Source organism: Vipera berus (genome assembly GCF_964194415.1).
Source record: "Vipera berus genome assembly, chromosome: 2".
In the NCBI taxonomy this organism is placed as follows: domain Eukaryota; kingdom Metazoa; phylum Chordata; class Lepidosauria; order Squamata; family Viperidae; genus Vipera; species Vipera berus.
Window position 1 is genome coordinate 263,846,304 of NC_138203.1, and position 18,747 is coordinate 263,865,050.

The 18,747-nt window shown below is 44.8% G+C and overlaps 2 protein-coding genes across 5 annotated transcripts in view; one reads left to right on the plus strand and one right to left on the minus strand.

Moving 5' to 3' along the window:
- The window catches only part of TADA3 (transcriptional adaptor 3), a 701,258-nt gene that overhangs the window by 213,044 nt on the left and 469,467 nt on the right, over positions 1-18,747 (plus strand). The gene's annotated exons all lie outside the window — the stretch shown is intronic.
- MTMR14 (myotubularin related protein 14) overlaps positions 1-18,747 on the minus strand; it is a 102,008-nt gene that overhangs the window by 9,601 nt on the left and 73,660 nt on the right. For 2 of the 4 annotated variants that reach the window (XM_081320096.1, XM_081320095.1), the window contains exon 18: positions 5,633-5,776. The exons of the other annotated variants lie outside the window; for them this stretch is intronic. In XM_081320096.1, the coding sequence (XP_081176222.1) occupies positions 5,633-5,776 (144 nt within the window). The remainder of the gene's footprint in view (positions 1-5,632; positions 5,777-18,747) is intronic. 4 annotated transcript variants of the gene reach the window in all.

Sequence of the window (18,747 nt, forward strand, 5' to 3'; positions counted from 1 at the left end):
TCCCATCTCCTTCTGCCAGAGACCCTCAGATCTGTCCCACTCCTGCCCAGGGCCCCATAGGCACCCTTGAAGCGAACGTTGTAGAGCTGGCCACGCCACCCAGTAGGCCATACGCACTCTAGCCACGCCCAACCAGTAGGCCACGCCCATCCCGGCCATACCCACCCGGCCCCCTGAGGGCAACCGCAATGCTGATGCGGCCCTCAATGAAATTGAGTTTGACACCCCTGAACTAAAGGCTTCCAAGGAGCTTTCTGGAAACTCGTAGGGTCCATAAATTCCCTAGGAAGGATGACTGTATTTGCTTCTCTATTCTCTACACAGAAAATTAAAGATGAAATATATATACTGCTCAAAAAAATAAAGGGAACACAAGATAAGACAACCTACTATTAAATACAGTACATTGTGTTGTTTAAGTGTTCCCTTTATTTATTTTTTTGAGCAGTATATATATATATATATATATATATATATATATATATATATATATATATATATATATATATATATATATATATATATATATATATATATATTCTTATTTATTTCACTCACTTTAATTCCCCCCCCCCATCCTAACATCTGGCTCACTGCAGCCTTTTTCCAGGGGTCTGCACAGCATCTTCGGTAGAAACATTTTGAACCCAAAACAAAACTCGTGGATTTCAAGACTTTCATTTTGAGGTCAGAACCAAATATTATTTTTGATTTCACATGAGAGCAAAAGGTAGATGTTTTGAGTGGTGGTATTTCAAGTGATGCCATTTCCCTCCCCACCCCTTCTATATGTTTATACACACTTTCCTCAGCGCATTTTTTGTGGTTATGTCAACGGCATAACAAGGGTGTGTTTGGGTGCGTAACTTTGCATACAGGTTCAGAGGTGTGAACTGGGGACATCCGTGTTAAAAAATATGGAAACCAAACTAAATTCTCTGCCAGTGTTAAGGCAGGATAATTAACAGGAGTCTAACTAAGGCTCAGCCTGACTAGGAGAAGGAGACTGAAGCAAAACCTTGCACTCCTCGACCACCAGCTTATTTCCAGTTAAATAATCCAGTGCTAAATTGCTGGGTTAATGAAATACCGGAGCACCGTATGGTAACCCAGAGCTTCATTGTTTTAGTGTGAATGCTGCTTTCTATAAATCAAATATCCCAGAACTCATTATCCTAAGGCCACCTCTTCAGAGTGACAGAATAACAAAGTAGCCTTGGAATTTAATCAATTCCAATTTTACAACAGAACCCAAGCCTCAAAACCTGAAGCCCTCCAAGGAGGCAGCGAGGAAGAGAGAGATGCAATTATCTGAACCAAGAACAATGCCGCTCTTCCCATCCCTCAAATTTGTAACGCACGGCTGAAAGAGGTCAATGCCACCCAGATATTGAAGATACTGCTCAGCTTATCCTGGCTGTGCTGAAGGTAGTATATCTTCTACTTGCATTATAGACCGAGCCAATCTTTTTTTTTTTTGGAATTGGCTTCTTCAAAGAGTAGAGTGTTATGTTCTGTTAATTTCTTCTGGAAAGTCTCTGCTAGCCCAGATTCATCAATTCTTCATTACAATGAAGCACTTCAGCACAGCGAGCCTCTCAGACTCAAAAGAGGACAGCAACTGGAGCTATCGCCTGTCTAGACCGTCCGTTCCATTAGTGGTGTACAATATGCCTGTGTACCAAAGCTACAATGACATGCACAGGTTTTGATACCCTGGGTCATATGTTTTAATGAATCCCTAGGCCAGGGGTAGGCAACCTTGACTCTTTTATGACTCCTGGACTTCAACTCCCAGAATTCCTGAGTCAGCTATGCTGGCTCAGGAATTCTAGGAGTTGAAGTCCAAGAGTCATAAAAGAGCCGAGGTTGCCTACCCCTGCCCTAGGCAAACAGAAGCTGAAACAATATCTATTTGGTAAAAATTAAACGTAACATCTTTCTGCAAATTTGAATGCATACTTACCATTACTGATGCGCAATAAATAGTTAACCTACATCAAGACACTTTCTTCGGAACAAATAACAACTTCCAAGCATTTCTTGTCACCACCTAAGAACCTTTTTATTCTTGTTTTGGGGTTCCACCCCCCCACCCCCACCCTTCCTTGCAGAATTCTTCCAGATCAATTCCCCCCCTCCCCTTTGGTTACTTTGCATTCTGCACATGTTTGTGATCTCTCCACAGAGTTTCAGTCCTGTTCAAGTTTGGGGGACTGTAAAGGCCGTTCAATACCTTTATACTTGGGGGATACATTCCAGATCATTCTTTTGCTGAAGTCCCCAACATCTTTTCAGCTTTAATTTCTACACTGACCATAGAGTAGCAGTTCCTAGAATAGTTACATGAGTAGTGAGATGAGTCCATTCATCCTTCCGCCCACAGGGTATTTCCTGTGTCACCGGTTGTTACACAACCTCAAAGAATAATAAAACTATGCTCAACAGCTGGCAAGTTGTTCCTTTCTTCAAATGCTCCATATTTTTTTCTCCAAGAGTATTGGGAATGGCTATGGGGATACTATTCTTTCGTCAATCCAAACATTTTGTTTTAAAACATGGGTCTTCAAACTTGGCCACTTTGAGACTTGTGGACTTCAACTCCCTAGAATTCCTCAGCCAGCCCTGGCTGGCTGAGGAATTCTGGGAGTTGAAGTCCACAAGTCTTAAAGTGGCCAAGTTTGAAGACCCCTGTTCTAAAACATTTCAGGCTTATCAAGGTTTGGATCGAGGAGAATACTTGTGGCTCAGGGCTGAAGTGTGGGCCCTTGGTGCTCTCTGAGCTTGGGTGTTTGCTTGCAGATGTTTCATTACCAAACAAGGTAACTTCATTGGTACAAGGTTTTATTAAGATTTTATTCTGCATGCTTTAGACCAGGGGTGGGGAACTATGACCCTTTTATGAACTGTGGACTTCCAACTCCCAGTATTCCTGAGCCAGCATGGCTGGCTTAGGAATTCTGGGAGTTGAAGTCCACAGGCCATAAAGAGGCCACGGTTCCCCGCTTCTGCTTTTTAGACAATTATGTTTGTGATGAGGCTGGAAAGAAAGTTTTCCTTCTCAAAACTCTCCTACGCAGATCATTGTATAGGTAATGCTGTAAAATGTGGACTTGTTGACATCTATTCTAGTGTCAGCAGGTTTTTTGCAGTCACTTGTGGGTTTTGCAGATACGGCCAGTTTGGGAGCAGTTCTAGCAGATTTCTTTCTTGATGTTCTATAATATTGCTCTGATGTCAGCAGTTTCACATAACTCCGGTTTCTTAAACTGTTAGCTGGAAGCATTTAGAGATTTTTCTTATGAACCATCCCCCTAGTTTGTAAGAGTGAGTTCCTTTCATTTTCAGATGCTCAAATGGCTACTTAGGGAAATACACAATAGCTGACAGTAAGACAGAACAGCAGTCGCAAATTGAGGAGTCAGAAGTTTCAGAGTATTTGGCTCCCCTATGGAACTGTCGTGGTTTTTGGCTAACTGCCGGCTTGATAAATCAGCCACCTTTTGGGACCTTCTCAATAACGGTTTAAAAAGTAGCACTGAAGTCAACTGGAAGGTTATCCCCAGCAATTGCACTTCTCCTAGTCCCCATTTTCTTACTCTGAGTCTGGAAATGGCACACAAATAGTGAGCATGCATTCCGATTTGCAGAAAGATGCTGCGTTTTGCTTTGTGCCACCTATAGATTATGTCAGCTTCTACTTACCTAGGGATGATAGGCAGTTCTTGACTTATCACCATCCGCTTAGCGATTGTTAGAATTTACAACTGCACTGAAAAAAGTGACCATTTTTCACCCTTACAACTGCTTGCAGCATCCCCATGATCACGTGATCAAAATCCAGACACTTGGCAACTGACTCCTATTTATGACGGTTGCTGTGTCCTGGAGTCATGCCATCATCCTTTGTGACTTTCGGACAAGCCAAGTCAATGGGGAAGCCAGATTCACTTAACAACCGTGTTGCTATCTTAACAAACTGCAGTGGTTCGCTTAACAACTGTGGCAAGAAAGTGGGGCAAAGCCTCACTTAACAACTGTCTCATTTAGGAAGAGAAATTTGGGGTTCAACTGCGGTCCTAAGTCGAGGACTGCCTGTGGACTGAAAGATGACGTTTGAGAAAGAGGCCCAAATTTTTGCACGCAACTGTAGAATGGAGGACCAAGGTCTACATGGCATAAGAGCTTCTGCGGCAGTTCCAAATCCTGTCTTTGCCTATAATCCCTTCCCGTGGCGGGGACAGGAACTGCAGTATGAGGGGAAAAAAGGATTGTGATTTTTAACTAAGGCTGGTGAGATGCTGCAAATGTACACTCTGAGCAACTGTCAAGAGGGACTTCATGATGATGGGCAGGTAAAGAACAAAGCCTAACCTGTATTGGTGTTACAGGTGGTTGTTCTCAAATGCACTTTCCAAGCATCGATTAGCACGTTAGACGGCTAGCTGCAAAGGGGGATGAGTGGCTAAGTTGCCCTCTAAAGAGGCAAGAACAGGCCATCTCGTAGTACCCATCCTGACCTGCCACTTAGAACATTACCTTTCAAAATGGGATGCATTTATTACTGATGGTTCCCCCCCCCCCAACTTCCCTTTTGGAGCACAATGGCTATAACGCTTCCCTTGGCCAAAATACGTAGGATTGGATTGTAAGAGTAGAAAGGAAAGATGATTCAACTGACTGGTTATTCTTTTGCTGAGTTTGGCAGTGAAGGAGGCTGGAAAGAAAGAAAGAAAAGAGAATCCCTGTGCCTAAGAAGAGATACCCTAGAAAATAGTCCAAAGGAACACTTTAGCTCAAAGATGCAGCTTAAGCTAATTAAATCCTGAAATGAGGCTCACAATTTCAAGGGTTACATGGAAGAAGTTAATAATGCGAAAGACTAGGTCAGGGGTCAGCAACCTGAAACAGTGGAAGAGCCACTCGGAACCGGTTCCCTCACAAAAGGAAAAACTGGGAGCCGCAAAAAATGTGTGCGCATGCGCGTACATGCGCAGAACAGGGTTCGACTGAAGAGTGGAGCCAAGGCGAGATATGCACCTACCCTGCATATTTGAATTGGTTGGTTGAACTTTTTTAGTCCCCTTTTTTTTTTGACTGCACATGGCAGAAGACTGGGAGCCGCGGGTTGCAGACCTGTGGACTAGGTTAATAAAAGCCCACGCTGAAAATAAATGGGTAAGAAATGCACAGCAGTTGGTTGTGTGCCCCTAACGGGGCCCTGGGCGACAGAATTTGAATTGGACAGGGATGATTCAAGCATCCAAGGCCTACAAACCGTACACAACGATTTGCCAAAAAAAAAAGTATTTTGATGGATTAAAAGTCCACAGGTTACCTGAGGAACACATGAGCTACGTCTGGCCCCAGGACTTCAGGAAAAGCCGACTGCCAGCCAAGCTATGGTTTTCCTAGGCAGGGATTTATAAGAAACCCTTACTCTGTGACCAATGAGCCAGCAAGCCTAGATTGATCGTTATCAATCTTGACCAGTAAGTGGCTCAAGAGTATCTTAGGAAAATTCCTTTTCCTGGACCAGTTCTCTTTAATTCTAGAACGCCGGGGGGACTGAAGCAGAGGTCTCCAACATGCAAAGCAGGTTCCTTCCCGTTCAGAGATCTCGAGCACTTACAAGGAACTGTTAGGGAGCTCATCTGGGAAGCTGCAAAGAGAAGAGGAGTCGGCCTGCTCCTGTATGCTGCCGCTCCCCGTTACCAGCTGCCAGCTGCCAAAGTCGGTGGAGATGGAGGATCCGGGAAGAGAAAGGTCAGTTGATCTGAAGCAGAGAGAGAGATGATGCAAATCAGTGTGGCTTCCTTCAGGTCTTCTGCTAAAAAGATTCACTGGCATTTAGCACCTGAAAGTTATACGGCAATGCAAATCGTTGCGGGGGGCGGGGAGGCATTTAAAAAAAAAAAAGTACGGAGGACCAGAGACCCCCCATGGAGCCTCCCTCTAGAGTGAAAGAGGCGCCAAGGAAACGTGCTCTAGTTCAAAGTAGGCAGCGGTCAAGGTCCAAGAGCAGGGGTGTCAAACTCAATTTCATTGAGGGCCGCATCAGCATTGTGGTTGCCCTCAGGGGGCCGGGTGGGTGTGGCCAGGGTGGGTGTGGCCTACTGGGTGGGCGTGGCTAGAGTGCGTATGGACTAGTGGGTGGGCGTGGCCAGCTCTACATCGTTCGCATCGAGGGTGCCTATGGGGGCCTGGGCAGGAGTGGGACAGATCTGAGGGTCTCTGGCAGGAGGAGGGTCTCTGGGCCAGGGCCAAGGCAGTGGGGGCCGTTCCCTCACTGTTTCCAGGATGGCTTCGCGGGCCGCATGAAACCACTTCACGGGCCGGATCCAGCCCCCGGGCCTTGTGTTTCACATGTCTGTCCAAGAGCCATCATGCTTTTAAGAGCCCAGGAAAGGGATGCTGTGCCCATACAAGTGTACACTCACACAACGTCATATGGGCCAGACAGAGGGTCCCCCAACACTCACGTTCTGTAGGGCACAAACTGAGCTCTGGCAAAGCCAGACAGGTTGGGGAGCTCCCAACCTGAAGCAATATTCCCAATTTTCAGGGGAAACCTACAGCCCTTCCCAAACAGGACTTGGACTGGAAAAGCAGGCATCTGAGTAGGCGGAAGGCAAAAATAGAATTTAAGGTAAAAAGGTGATTTTGGTGGTAGCGAAGTGGAGAACTCTTCGGAGTCTCTGGGTCTTCCTCTTCTTCCAACAAGATACGTTTTCATCAGTGCTCTTGAGTGCCTGAATGGCTACAGACTACAGAAGGGAGGCTCAGCCAATCTCAATGTATACACGGTTGTACTTTAACAATAAAGGTTCATTCATTCCTGTTGTTCCAGAAGGCAGAGCTGGTTGGTATGCTGTGAGAGTAATGTATCAGAACAGAACAGAACAGAATGACAAGAGTTGGAAGGGACCTTGGAGGTCATCTAGTCCAACCCCCTCGCTCAGGCAGGAAACCCTATACCATTTCAGACAAATGATTGTCCGGTCTCTTCTTAAAAACTTCCAGTGTTGGAGGATAATCCTAAAACAAGCCAGGCAGATCATAATACAAGCCGGGAAATTTGGATGAAGTAAAGCCAAAGGAAACACAGAACATCGATTCTGCGATAGCAAGCTTACAAGGCAAGCATTTTTTATTTTTTATTTTTTTAAAAAAAGATCCTTCAGGATATTTATTTTAACTGGAGCCCACAGACCTGATTTACAGTAATACTGGATGTCTTACCTGAAGGGTCATTTGTACGTACAAGGAACAATCCAGAATAATAGTTTGAAAAGGCAACTATAGATAACCTACTTTGTCTTCCGTTTTGAGCAGTTCCCAGCCTCACACGCCTCCCCTTGATACCCTTCAGCGTTGCCACTTTTGACAGCAGGAGCAGGAAAGCAATTGTGCTTTCAAACTTTTTATTGAGTGTAGACCACTGCCTGGATTATCTTCTGGTAGTGGTGATTCATTGATCTAAGATGCAAGTATAGCTAGACCTCAACATATGACCATAGCTGAACCCAAAATGTTACTAAGTGAGACATTTGTTAAGTGAGTTTTGTCCCATTTTACGATCTTTCTTGCTACAGTTGTTAAGTGAATCACTGTAGTTGTTAGTAACACAATTGTTAAGTGGCTTCACATTGCTTGACCTCATGGACTTTGCTTGTCAGAAAGTCACAAAAGATGAACACTTGACCCTGGGACACTGCAACCGTCATAAGGCAGGAAGAAGAAGCAACGGATGGAAACTAATCAAGGAGAGAAGCAACCTAGAACTAAGGAGAAACTTCCTGACAGTTAGAACAATTAACCAGTGGAACAACCTGCCTCCAAAAGCTGTGAATGCTCCAGCACTGGAAGTTTTTGAGAGTGGACAGCCATTTATCTGAAATGGTATAGAGTTTCCTGCCTGAGCAGGGGGTTGGACTAGATGACCTCCAAGGTCCCTTCCAACTTATTGTTATTGTTGTTATGAACCAGTTGCCAAGCATCCAAATTTTGATCATCTGACCGTAGGAGATGCTGCAACGGTTGCAAAAACTATGAAAAAAAAGGTCATAAGTCACTTTTTCAGTGCCATCACTGAAAGAGTCACTACGTGAGCTGTTGTTAAGTCGAGGGCTAGCTGTGTTAGCTTTGTATTTATGGACTCCTGGACTTTTCAAGGTTGTAACTTATAAAAAGCTTTTCAATTTCTTTTCCCCCAAGGGCTTATCCGCAAACGTAACTGATGGGGTTACATAAGGTGACGGATCGCTTGCAATTTGCCATAACGGCTGATGGGGTATTTCCCTGAAATTCTCCATCCTGGCTCTCCAGCGAATCTCCACATGGACACTGTGACTAATAGGGACTTGATGTTAGGCATCCATTCTGACTTCCTACATACTAAGATTAAGAATCTGTTGGCAGCCTTTTTTCCTTGGATCTTTCTGAGGATAATTCTGGTGGAAAAGTGGATTTGTCTAAAGGGGGGGGGGGAAACCACGCCAGGAGTGAAAAGGGACCTTTGCAGTCATCTTCAGCTAATTTACAAGAGAACAATTTTGTGTACACGTTCACTATAGATTTATTTGTAGCATAATAAAATGGGGGCCGGGGGGAGGGAAGGAGAGAAATATCTGGAAGCCCAGTCTTGTCTTCTTTGAAGAGAGTTGAGGAGAAGGAAGCCGGCAAAATCCTGCTTACCAGGAGGCAGAACTGAAAGGTATGTGAAGGAATGTGGGTTTGACTTGAGAGAAAGCGGAGGGAAATGTTAAGCAGCTATAAAAAGGCCTTGGGGAAAAATAAGAAAGCTTGAGAAAGAAATTTAAAACACAGCTCCACTTCAACGGCACTGGGTACAAAAACAAATAGAGAAGGGCTCTGACAGGCTTTCAGGAGTCTACTACTACCCCAGTTGCGCTGAAGTACATTGCAAGTCTTTCCAATGGCTCCCGTTTCCTGACCTTGCCCACCTCAGCGGGGCAGCATTGTGGGAGAATCAGCTGAACAAGGAAACCTGCGTGTTGGGGGAAATGGATGGATCTGATGGGGTCAGGTGTTAATGGCTCCCTGAGGCAACTAACACACCAGTACAAAATTTCTTTCACTGAAGTCATAGCAACCATCTCCTCCTTGTGCAAGGGTAGAGGGCAACTCTTACAAGGAGGTCATTTTGATAGGGCTCGCAACTTGGGCGTCCTCCTGGATTCACCGCTCAATTTTGAAGACCATATAGGAGCCGTGACCAGGGGGGCTTTTGCCCAGGTTTGCCTGGTGAGCCAGTTGCGACCCTACCTGGACCGAGATGCCCTACGCACAGTCACTCATGCGCTCGTGACCTCCCGTTTAGACTACTGCAACGCTCTCTACATGGGGCTGCCCTTGAGGACCACTCGGAGGCTTCTGTTGTGATTCAGGGTCAGCCTGTGGGTTCGGCAGTTGGGTCGGACGATTCAGAGGAGGAGGAGGGGGGTGTTGAAGAGCTTGCTGAGAATAATATTGAGGCTCCACAGAGCCCTCAGCCAGGCCCCTCCCACCTGGTCACGACGCAGACCCAGCTGTGTGAGCCTGACAGCGTGGATGAAGATGACCTACAGCTGGCCCTGTTCAAGGACGCCCGATGCAGGAGGCAGCCAATCAGGAGTAAACAGAGGAAGGCAATGGGGCACCTCAGAAGGAGGCAGAGAGAAGCCACGCCCTGAACTGTATAAAAGGGGAATGCATGGGAGGGCTGGTTTGCTGAAGGCAACCGCTTGAATAGCTCCTGTTTCATGGTTCGTGTCTTGTTCTGTTTGCTTTTGTGTCAATAAATTTGGCAGGCTTAGTTCCAGCCTCTTGCCTTCTTGTAAAAGGGGTTGTCCCTGCCTTTTCTGCAGGGCCGGTAGCAGGCTGGTACAGAACAGCTTCAGCTGGTGCAGAATGCGGCCGCGCGAGTTGTGATGGGGGTTTCCCGATACTCCCATGTAACATCTTTACTCCACGATCTGCATTGGCTTCCCGTTGCCCTCCGGGTGAGATTCAAGGTGCTGGTGATGACCTATAAAGCCCTGAATGGCTTGGGTCCGGGTTATTTGAGGGAACACCTGCTGCCAGCATCAAGTTCCCTTTGTCCAGTGCGCTCCCACAGGGAGGGCCTTCTCAAGAGTGCCGGCGGATAACACCCAGGGAAAGGGCCTTCTCTGTGGGTGCGCCTGCCCTCTGGAACCAGCTGCCCGTGGAGCTTAGGACTGCCCCCGACCTCCGTTCATTTCGTCGGGACCTGAAGACCTGGCTCTTTGAGCTCTCCGGCCCAGGCTGAGAGTTTTTAACTGGGGTTTTTATTTTTTACGGATGATTTAATCTTTTTTAATTGTTTTTTAACTTTTGTATTGGTTTGGTTTTAAACCTGGTTCTTCGAGCTGTTTGGCCCAGACTGAGGGGTTTTAATTTAATTTAATTTAATTGGGTTTTAGTTTAACTTTAGGGACTGTAATTTAATTAATAGTTTTAATTGATTTTAATTTTGTATACTATGTATTTTAATTTCCCTGTAAACCGCCCTGAGTCCTACGGGAATAGGGCGGTATATAAATTTAATAAATAAATAAATAAATAAATACCCTGTAAACCGCCCTGAGTCCTTCGGGAAAGGGCAGTATATAAATCTAATAAAATAAAATAAAATAAATAAATTTTGGGGATAGAGGAAAGAGAGTAGCAAGTGGCTGAACCAGAGCAGAGAAGAATTATTCAATGACCAAACAGCACTGATGTCCTGGGACTGAGATAGGAGAAACGAGGGTCAGTTAAGAAGGTTTCAGGCAGCCAAGAGGACTTCCGCGATAGGAAGGGTAGAAAACAGTTTCATCTGAGAGGAATTACCTCAGAAGAAGATAGCAACGGGTATAGTTCCCTTGATTGTCAAGAGGTCTAGATCAGCATTTCCCAACCTTGCCCACCTTAAGATGTGTGGACTTCAACTCCCAGAATCCTTCTGCCAGCATGGCACGTATGCTGGCTGGGGAATTCTGGGAGATGAAGTCCAAACATCTTGAAGTAGGCGATGTTTGGAAACACTGATGATCTGAACTGTCCATCTTACAGCAAAATAGCAACAAGAACAAAATAACGGGCCAGGCATAAAGGGACAGAATGGGACCCAAGAGCTGTAGATAAGACTAATGTTATTCTTCGTCTCATATGTATATATTGCTCCAGACGTAATTAAACTTTCCAAAAATTTGGGGCTTCCCCTTGTTTTACATTCTGACAAAGTTCACACCAGAGAACTTTGCAACCAAGCAGTGCAATTAAGAACTATAATTAATAGAGTAAAGTCAAAGGAAAGCCAGTGGAGTGCAAGAAGCAGAGGCAAAGGAGATAACTGCTAGTTTCTTGATCAGCAAATCAAAAGAAAGAGAAATGCCAAAGATCTGGCATGTCCACAGAACACAACCAAAGACGAAAAACAAAGGCCTTAGCCAAAAGAGTTTCAACTGCAAGACTTTACTACTGTCATAGCTTACTATATTTTGTTCCATCTGTGTTGCTGCGACTATAGAATGTAGTATCTAAGTGTCCTGGGATGTTCTACTTTGACGAAAGAGTACAACAAATTTTAGAGAAGAGTTGAAGAAATAATATCGAGAAAAGGAGAAATTAAGAAAGGAGAAATTAAGAAGACTGTCCAAGAGACAAGCTTGATCAAATAGTTCTGAGAAGCCACATGTAGCATGCGTGAGCAACAGCATCTTCCATTCATGTACCACAAGAACAGGTATTAAGAGATAATAAGTACTCTTAATGACCAATGATTATTCACTGTACATTTTGTCTAACTTCCCTTTTCAAGCTATCTAAGTTGACTCAAACTATAATAATAGAGAGCAGCAAATCTGTAGTAATAGGATTGAGCGCGAAATAAAAGTTGATGAAAAGGAAATCACAAATCCTGTGAAAATGGTGGGAAATAATAAAGTCGCAGAAATACACAATGTAATTGGTGGAAATGTTTAAATATGGATGTGGTTTGCCTATAGAGTGGCTCTAAGACGAGAGAGAGAGAGAGAGAGAGAGAGAGAGAGAGAGAGAGAGAGAGAGAGAGAGGGAGGGAGGGAGGGAGGGAGGGAGGGAGGGAGAGAGAGAGAGAGAGAGAGAGAGAGAGAGAGAGAGAGAGAGAGAGAGAGAGAGAGAGAGAGAGAGAGAGAGAGAGAGAGAGAGAGAGAGAGAGAGAGGGAGAGGGAGGCCTGGATGACTGAGAATCTCCATAGATATCTGTAGCTCTATAGTGCATCTGTAGCTCTGTTGGGTCCTTGGTGCTCTCAATGATGTTAAGCAGTTGGGTAATGAAACATCTGCAAGAAAACAACCAAGCTCAAACAGCACCAAGGACCTTATCACAAAATCCCAGGAAAAGACGCATCTTCTTTAACGAAGTACACACTTGCTCTGAGAAACCGTTGTGATACTGGATCCAAAGCATTGCATTTATAGAAAGTAGATAAAAGGCAAGAGAAATTTCGCTTTAATGATCCGAAGCTGAAGGTTTTCAATTTGTTCATAAAAAGTTAGGACTTATCTTTTAGCAGTATGTATGTGTAGGATACCAGACAAAATTCACTGGTCCTCTTCAAAGCATTCCCATCGGAACTCGAAGGCGTTAAATTGTTAATAAATCTTAGAATAAGCTTTTTCCATCGTTATTTGCTTCATCTCCTCCAACTCCTTTCCTAGCTTTCTATATCAGCTCAAGCACAGGTAGCTGACCTACATCTTCTGTTACGAAGACATCTGTTGTCTGATTAATCAAAGGATTAATTCAATTTTCTACTGCCTTCCATTAGTATTCCCATGTCATTCAGCTGCCCAACCACCTCCCAAGCCAGTTCTCTGCTCTAATTTAAGGATTTTGTGTGCTGGATTTAGCTTCATTAGTAATATGTTCCTTTTATAACAGCGGTTCCCAACCTTTTCTATACCCTGGGCCCCTAGAATGCGTCTGATATATTCTCGCACCCCTTAGAAAAGTTCAAAATAACGGCAATGAATTACGCATATGCTCTATAATTTTGAAAAGCCATGTTTTCGCACCCCCTGGAATATTGTCTCGCACCCCCCCCCCCGGTTGGGAACCCTTGCTTTATAAAATCTCTCTGTATCCCTTATTGCAAAGTTGCATTTCTTTTGTGTAAGCTTGCACTCCTTATTCTTCTTGTCATTTGGGCGTGCCTTAAAGGCCACTTGCTATAGAGCGGTTCTTTTTCAAACTCAACAGTTTCAAGATGTAGTAGACTTCAACTCCCAGAATTCTCCACGTTGGCTAAGGAATTCTGGGAGCCGAAGACCACAGGTCTAAGGAAACGTATTTTCCTGACCTGAACTTTTTCGCTTCTTGGAAGTGTTTGGCTAGTCAGTCTGCAGTAGGGAATTGGGCAGGCTTTAGGTTGATCCAGCGAGGTTCCTCCTCCAGCGAGGTTCCTCCTCAACTGGGGATCATTTTGATTTACAAATTCTTTCCTACAACTGCAAAACGCATGCATTCTTGCTGAATACATTCTGCAGATATGACGCTGTGGTCGACTCTTCTCCTTTTCTTTTTGCCAGTCCTTTCTTTTTAAATCAAGTTCTTCCCCCAAAATAAATAAAAATGGGTTTTTTATTTATTTATTGACATGAATTATGCATGTCAGTATAATGCTCACTACTGAAAAGGGAGTTCGGCACCATTTATTTCTCATGCCATGTCCTAGGCACCTCTCCAGATTCACCATTAACTGTTGTGGATATCTAAAAAAACAATACTAATAAGATATGATATGATGCTAGTACCTCCCTGATATGATCAGAATAACAGAATAACAGAACTAGAAGGGACTTTGGTATCCAACCCCCCGCCCCGACTCCCCTGCTCAGGCAGGACACCCTATGTTAAGGAATTTGTTGTGCAGAAGTCTCCTTGTGCTACCAAAGAGTTGCACAGACAAGAAAGGGTACTGAGAGCAGCAAGAGTCACACAGTAAATACAAGAGTACACTGAGTTGTAAAAGCAAAAAGCAGTTTACTTTTGAGGTTGTGTAAAAACAAAAAATGCACAGTCAAAAATAAACAGTCCAAGTAGCAATCCAAAATACAAAGTCTTCTTACCAGTCCAGAGGTCAATACACAGTTCAGGTTTACAACAGTAGTAAACCAACAGCAGAGCAAAAACAGTAATAGTAGAGAGCAGTGAATTCAGAGAGAGAAAGAAGCTACGTTACTAGCTTCCTCTTATGGCCATGAGAACACTTACACACCCATTGGCCAATTAACTTCTTAAAGTCATAACATTATGGTTAATATATTTTCAACCCAACATTGTAGGCTAGCACCATATGCCTAACACCCTATCCCAGAGGTAGGCCACCTTGGCTCTTTTATGACTCGTGGACTTCAACTCCCAGAATTCCTGAGCCAGCCACGCTGAGGGGAAAGGGAGAGGTTTCCAAGCGGAGCCATGCTGGCTCAGGAATTCTGGGAGTTGAAGTCCACGAGTCATAAAAGAGCCAAGGTGGCCTACCCCTCTGCCCTAGACCAGACATGTCAAACACAAGGCCCGGGGGCCAGATCCGGCCCGCAAAGTGGTTTCATGCGGCCCGCGAAGCCATCCTGGAATCAGTGTGGGAACGGCCCCCACTGCCTTGGCCCTGGCCCAGAGACCCTCCTCCTGCCAGAGACCCTCAGATCTGTCCCACTCCTGCCCAGGCCCCCATAGGCACCCTTGATGCCAACGATGTAGAGCTGGCCATGCCCACCCAGTAGGCCATATGCACTCTAGCCACGCCCACCCAGTAGGCCACACCCACCCGGGCCACACCCACCCGGCCCCCTGAGGGCAACCGCAATGCTGATGCGGCCCTCAATGAAATTGAGTTTGACACCCCTGCCCTAGACCATTTCAGACAAATGGTTGTCCAGTCTCTTCTTCAAAACCTCCAGTGTTGGAGCACCCACAACTTCTGGAGGGAAGTCATTCCACGGATTGTTCTGTCAGGACGTTTCTCCTTAATTCCAGGTTGCTTCTCTCCTTGACTGGCTTCCATCCATTGTTTCTTGGATGGAAACATGTAATTTACCAGCCTGTGGAACAATAACTGAAGCCACCTATTGCAATACTTTATCTTGGGATTTCATCTTGAACCATTTCCAAGGGAACCTCCAGAAGCCTCCCGTATTAAGCTGCAAGGCTCGGCAATGCTTTGGATTCAATATACAAAAGGATGCTTCAGAGAGTGTGGGAATGTAAACGTAAAGCATCTCTCTTGGAACATGGCCAAGTGGCTGGGTGTCGTCTTTTGAGATCATGCAGCAACGGCAGAAGGCAGCCATGCAGTCCCAGGAAAGGAAGGCCCCCTTTTGAGATGCTTCAGGCAGCTATATATTTACATAAATATTTACATAAATGCTCGAGATGCTTTCCTTGAACACAGCGTTTGCGACAATCCCCGCAAGGTTGAATTTACTTAGAAGAGTTATTTCCACTCTCAATAAATGTGAAGGACGAAATGTTAAGTATTGCTTTATTTCAGTTTTATTTAGAAGACGGCTGCCCATCTCAGACTGCAACTCTGGGCAGCTTACAACCAAAAGAAAACTACAAAAATGATAAAAAAACACAGAAACGTCTTAGTCCTAAGCCTGCCTTCCCTACAACGAATCCACTTTGGATGCAAGAACCATTCCCAGACCTCTTTCCCAATTTCATTCTCTCAGCACTTTTCCTTCGGGAGCTGGTCCACTTTCCATTTCCTATGTGGTTTGTTGTTGTTTTCTTTTTGCTTTCAGATCCTCATTAAGCTCATTGTGTAGCTACATTTCTTCTGCTGCTCTCTTATTTTTCTTCCCCTCGCTGAAATTCCTTGCAAGTTTGCTTTTAGTTATATCCTTTTTTCAGGATTTCCTACCCACCTGGAACACTCTTTTTTCCATCCGTTTCCCCTACCACATAATCCAACTTATAACTTGCTAAACCAGGTTTACGAATATCTTTTTTTTTAAAGTCCACAATTCATCTCTGAACGCATGCGGCAAGCGAGCTCTCTAGCGTTACACGAACACTTTCCTCTAATCTTTGTGCAATTTTCACTTCCTTAGTAAAATATTCCTTACAGGTTATTAAGGACAGCGATCCTCTTGTTCTTTCCTCCACCTTCAGGCGGAGAAAGTTGTCAACCCCCCACCAAAACTATTTTCCTGAAAAACCTTGCTGGGCAAAATTTGTCTCCCCAAAGACAGGAGTCACTCATGCGCTCGTGACCTCTCGAATAGACTACTGCAACGCTCTCTACATGGGGCTGCCCTTGAGTACCACTCGGAGGCTCCAGCTGGTGCAGAATGCGGCCGCGCGAGTTGTGATGGGGGTCTCCCGATACTCCCATGTAACATCTCTGCTCCGCGAGCTGCATTGGCTTCCAGTTGTCTTCCGGGTGAGATTCAAGGTGCTGGTGATGACCTATAAAGCCCTAAATGGCATGGGTCCGGGTTACTTACGGGAGCACCTTTTGCTGGCGTTAACCTCCCATCATCCTGTGCGCTCCCACAGAGAGGGCCTCCTCAGGGTGCCGTCGGTCAGGGAATGTCGACTGGCGGCCCCCAGGGGGAGAGCATTCTCTGTGGGCGCGCCTGCCCTCTGGAATCATCTTCCGGTTGAGGTCCGGATGGCTCCCGACCTTCGCTCATTTCGCCGCGACCTGAAGACTTGGCTATTTGAACTTGCCGGCCTGGACTGAGGGATTGGGGTTTTAGTTTTAAATTTTAAAATTTTTTTAATTTTAAACTGTGTATTGTTTAGGGCTTTGATTTAATTCTGTTTTAATTTTTATACCTTATGTGTTATTTATAGTGTTTTAATTGCCTTGTACACCACCCCGAGTCCCTTCGGAGAGGGGCGGTATATAAATCCAATAAATAATAATAATAATAATAATAATAATAATAATAATAATAATAATAATAATAATAATAATAATAATAATAATAACCAGTCCCCCATTGCCACAACTTCACGCTTCTTTGACAAAGCTGCAGTTAGTTTTCAGAAGTTTCAACCACATCGTCTCCTTGGCTGGTGTGATGGCAATGGGCAACTGAAGGAGAACTGGAGGGAGACAACGTGGACGGAGGGACTGGAGATTCCCAGGAGAGAAGCAGCACATCGCAAAGAGGGGCCCAAGACGAGAGACTGCCCAGTCCTGAATTGAACATGAGGCCAAGGAAAAGGTTCAGGGTAAACACACCTCAGAATCTCCCAGGGTACAAGGCGGTCCTTGACTTGCAGCAGTTCACTTAGTGGCCTTCTGAAGTTACAATGGCATTGAAAAAAAGTGACTTATGATCGTTTTTCACACTTACGATCGTTGCGGTATTCCCATGGCCAAGTGATCAAAATTCAGACACTTGGCCACTGACTCATCTCTAGGATGGTCGCAGTGTCCCGGGGTCATATGATCACCTTTTGAGGCCTTCTGACAAGCAAAGTCAATGGGGAAGTCAGGTTCACTTAACAACAGTGACAACTGTGGCAAGAAAGGTCGTAAAATGAAGCAAAAACTCACTTAACAAATGTCTCACTTAGCAACGTAAATTTTGGGTTCAGTTAAGGTGGTATTTTTTATTTTATTTTATTTTAATTCCATTTATATCCCGCCCTTCTCTGAAGACTCAGGGTGGCTTACAAGCTTAGCAGTAGCCTTCATTCTATGTATGTGCCTGCTTATTAGGGCTTTCACACCCCTCCCAAGCGGCATTATTACAAAGTTAGCTTATTGCTCCCAACAATCTGGGTCCTCATTTTACCTACCTGGGAAGGATGGAAGGCTGAGTCAACCTTGAGCCTGGTGGGACTCGAACCTGCACTAATTGCAGGCAGCTGGGGTTACTTAAGGAGGCATTAGCCCACTGCTCCACCAAGGCTCATTTTAACCTGTATGTTGTTAGGTTAGAAGGTTATAGCTTTATTCTCACAATAGTCTGTCTACTAGGGGTAGGTAAATAAAGAACTGGACTTGAACGAACCTCATTGTGTTGTATTTGGACTTGGGCCTGGCAGCTGGCGAGTAAGATCACCAGCATTGCTTTGATTCGTTCTTTTCTTCATTCAACCAAGACGCACTCGACTTTATTGCCTAATTAATTCACTTGGATTTCTAAGCAGAGGTGAATCATTTTGGCACAAAGCACAACTCCTCCCTTTCTTTTGCTTATGTTCTTTTTGAACAAATTATATCCTTTCACTGCTGTATTTCCATCATGACGGACTTCACTCCAAGCCTTTTATACTGTTAAATCAACAATGCTTGGAAGACAAACAGCTAAACTTGTTTAGGCCTGCTGAGTATTTAGATGGGAGGGCACAAGGGAGAATCCGGCCTGCACCTTAGGCTGTGTGTGTGTGTGTGTGTGTGTGTGTGTGTGTGCGCGCGCCTTAAGTCAGTGTTGGCTGCTGGCAACTTCCTGGACTAGTTGCTGCATATTTCTTTGCAAGGTTTTTTGGGGGGGAAGTGGTTAGCCATTACCTTCTTCCTAGGTAATTGTAGTATATGGAGGAAGTCCAAGACCAATTTAACTCAGAATAAACTTTGCCTTTACTTAATGCTCGTTTTGTTTCTCAGACTCTGGGTACTAGTGCATGGACCAGCATTTCTCAACCTTGGCAACTTTAAGTTGTCTGGACTTCCAACTCTCAGAATTCCCAGCATGCTGGCTGGGGAATTCTGGGAGTTGAAGTCCATACAGCTTAAA